This window comes from Schistosoma haematobium (assembly GCF_000699445.3).
Source record: "Schistosoma haematobium chromosome Unknown HiC_scaffold_495, whole genome shotgun sequence".
Lineage (NCBI taxonomy): Eukaryota > Metazoa > Platyhelminthes > Trematoda > Strigeidida > Schistosomatidae > Schistosoma > Schistosoma haematobium.
The window spans coordinates 1,391-4,521 of record NW_026137133.1 but is presented as its reverse complement, the minus strand read 5'-3'; the positions used below and the strand labels follow the sequence as shown (position 1 = coordinate 4,521).

At 31.8% G+C, this 3,131-nt stretch overlaps 1 protein-coding gene across 1 annotated transcript; it reads right to left on the bottom strand.

Annotated features, from left to right (window-relative positions):
* Positions 1-2,452, bottom strand: POP5 (RNA-binding protein pop5). Its single transcript, XM_051215398.1, has 2 exons — positions 1,935-2,452; positions 1-1,632 (listed from the first exon to the last, which is right to left on the bottom strand). The coding sequence occupies exons 1-2, from the start codon at positions 2,275-2,277 to the stop codon at positions 1,436-1,438; spliced, it is 540 nt and encodes a 179-aa protein (XP_051063937.1). The 5' UTR covers positions 2,278-2,452; the 3' UTR covers positions 1-1,435.
* Positions 2,453-3,131: the final 679 nt, after the last annotated feature.

Sequence of the window (3,131 nt, the reverse complement as noted above, 5' to 3'; positions counted from 1 at the left end):
TATTTTTATTACTCCGAATCCGTAAGATAATTCGCTTCGTTTTTATGCTTCATTAGCTTCGATTTCTTTACTGTCTTGTAACTTTGTTCTACACTCATCAATAATATCTATTCTCTTGCTGTTTATGTATTCTGTTGTTTACTAAATCTGTGATTTCGGTTCACAACTTTGAGTGTCTATGTAGGGCTGTGTCACATTTATTTCGTTATATTTTCTGCATGCTGATTTTGCAGAAACAAGTGAATACCGTTTTTCCTTAACTTGACTTTTGATGTGTAAACAATTGTAAATGATGCTCAGATGAATTTTCTATTGGTAAACATATACTCTAACGTATTGATTCTATAAAGTCAAGTACCCAATGTTTTTATCTACCTGTCAGGTTTTTTGGTTCACAACGAAGTTTTCTGTACAATTAGTTTTGTTTGTGTTTATGCATGCTTATCTAAAACTATTTCATATTTTAACTTGTAAATGTTTCTTTTTTTGAACGACCTCACTTTTATTGTTCACGATTTGTGTTTCTATATAGCAATAAGTTATTTTTCATTCTTAATTCCACAGATATTATTTAAACTAGTATTTCACGTGAGCAAGACTTAGTTTATTATCTCCTATAGAAGCGCCCCTTGTATTTCTTGATATATGTACACCTACTTAACGTTTTACACCCTATTGTCCTGTCAATGTTTTTTTATTGTTACCATTATTCATTTTGAGAATACAAATGCTTTTTAATTTCAGTATATAATATCAAGCACTTCAACACAAGTTTTTCTTTTAATCATTTTACAGTATTATCTTATAATTCGGTAATGCATTGAGTTTTGTGCGTACATACATAACTGATATCATGTATACCCTTTGTTACCTTTTAAAAACATAAATCTTCAGATTATTTAGGACTTACTGGATACGTTGTAAAAAAGAGCTTTAGTATCGATCAGTTTACATAGTTGATTGTTTCTCTGGAAATTAAAGTACTTACGAAATGAAAATTCGATTCAAATTATTGGATTCTGTTGTCATTTGTCTTAAATCTCGTTTATGGTACACATCACGTAAAACCTATTGTCTAGTGATATGAACCAGTGTTTACCGAGATACAAGTACTGAATTAATTAATATTTGAATCCGCTCATAATCTAAAATGGTTTTACTAATGGTGGCTTTTTAATGACAGACTTTAAATTTCACACTCTGTGCTACTATTCATCGTAATCAACCAGCATTTCCTTTTCTAAAGTGTCAATTATAATTTTATTTGAATCCCGTCCAAGTTAGTCTATATTTCAAAAATAAAACTACGTCTAAGCTGTTTTTTGTGAAGTTAAATTTCGTTTGATACATAATCTTAACATTTTATTTTTATATCAATATGTAACAGATAAGACTTTTACCATAATACTCTGTAGTTTATTAAATAAATAGAAAATTAGGATTCTTCATTGATGTATGGTGGATATGGAGAAATCATATTTCGTTCAACGGCAATAGACAAGGCTGTTCGAAATAATTGTTCTGGTCTTGAGAATAAATTATGAGAGTAAAACATGACTAGGAATTTTTGACAGCCTCTGACTGTACCGCTTGTATGATAAATGTCGATTACCGATTTCCTTTTTTGTCCATCTGTTAAATAAATTAAAGCGTATTTCAATGTTTTATTTATTTGTATATAAACTAGTTTAAATAAGATTTTGTTTTTCTCAGATTCAGTTTATGCATCGAGGGAAATAATTACAGATGCTAGTTAAGGTTTATCATATTTTCCGCCGTAGCACATTGTAATGTATGATGCCTTATGCTTTGTATCTTAATAATTACAAGCTAAAGATTCAACGAGTTGATGCCACATGACATATTATGAAACATTTACTCCTTTCTGATATATATATATAAGTTTTCAAAGTAAAATAATTTTTTAGACTTACTGAGATCTAAGTGAGTAACCAAAGAGAGTGCTGTTTGGACGTAAACAGACATGCTACGAAGGCAACGTATAATCAATAAACCGGAAGCAGGACACCAGTGAATTACTCTTAAGCGAGACATACATTTACCGACTCCAAGTGAACCGTGTGTAAGGGTGATGTTTTGTTTTATCGTGGCTAATAAATCAGACTCGCTCAAGCGCATCGCCGCTGTATCCTCCTTTTGGCAGCCAGGATAACCTGGTATAAATGAATTGGAATTTTGAGGTTGAATCGAAATGAAACAAACGAGGTATCGATTTTTGATACGTACCATTGGGTCTAGAAATAAATTAGAAATCATACCAGGTCAGTGGTAAAGAAATTAATCTTACATTATTACGTAATAGTCAACTTCATCTTGAAATACCAATAGGATTTACTTGTTGAGACAGTATTGAACCTTAACAAGAAACAAACATGCATGAGTAATGTCGATTTGATTGAAATACTTAACATATATACAGGATGTCCAAAAGGGTATTTTAACCAAGATTTAATTCAATTCAGCTTTGGTTACGAATAATAATATAGAATTTAAATATTTAGACTTCATTGTTTGAACTGTTTTTTTAGCTTGACAAACGTTTTACTGATATGCAGGACCTAGTTGTTTTGTTGCAATTTTACGTAATTTTGGCAGGAAAAAATTCGTCTTGGAAAGAATGGTTAATGAAATCGAGATTTTTGATGAAAAACTCATTACTATGACACAAACTTGACCATGTGAACCGCGATATCCTTCACACTTCGGCGGGTTTCTAAATGCGCTATTAAACTATCGACTCGACAGTTTGATGAATTATAACAAATTCGTTATCACTGGTGTCAAACACTGTAGGAAGTACATTCATTATTTCTTCGATTGACTCAACAGATATGTAATAAACAAAACTAGGTTTCGGCGATGAAATTTCACTTTTTTATTATATAGAGATTGGGATAAACAGTTAGTGGTGTACAACTTCAACTGAACATATTTGCACTTTCGGATCGATCCAGTTTTCAGTTACCTAGAAAGCCCGATCTGCCGTCGTAAAAATCCAGGGATAACTTGAAAATGACTGAATCTGGAGGTAGACATACATACGACGTCTGACAGTGGTAGACGCTTTCGCTCTAGTCTAGGCGAGATGTTAGTCTACCTGTTAAACTACG

Excerpts from the sequence above, each read along its gene's own strand:
- POP5 (XM_051215398.1), bottom strand. The coding sequence starts at position 2,277 with ATGATTTCTAATTTATTTCTAGACCCAATGGTACGTATCAAAAATCGA. Across the intron at positions 1,633-1,934 it reads GGTTACTCACTTAGATCTCA|ATGGACAAAAAAGGAAATCG; the intron begins GTAAGTCTAAAA and ends TTTATTTAACAG.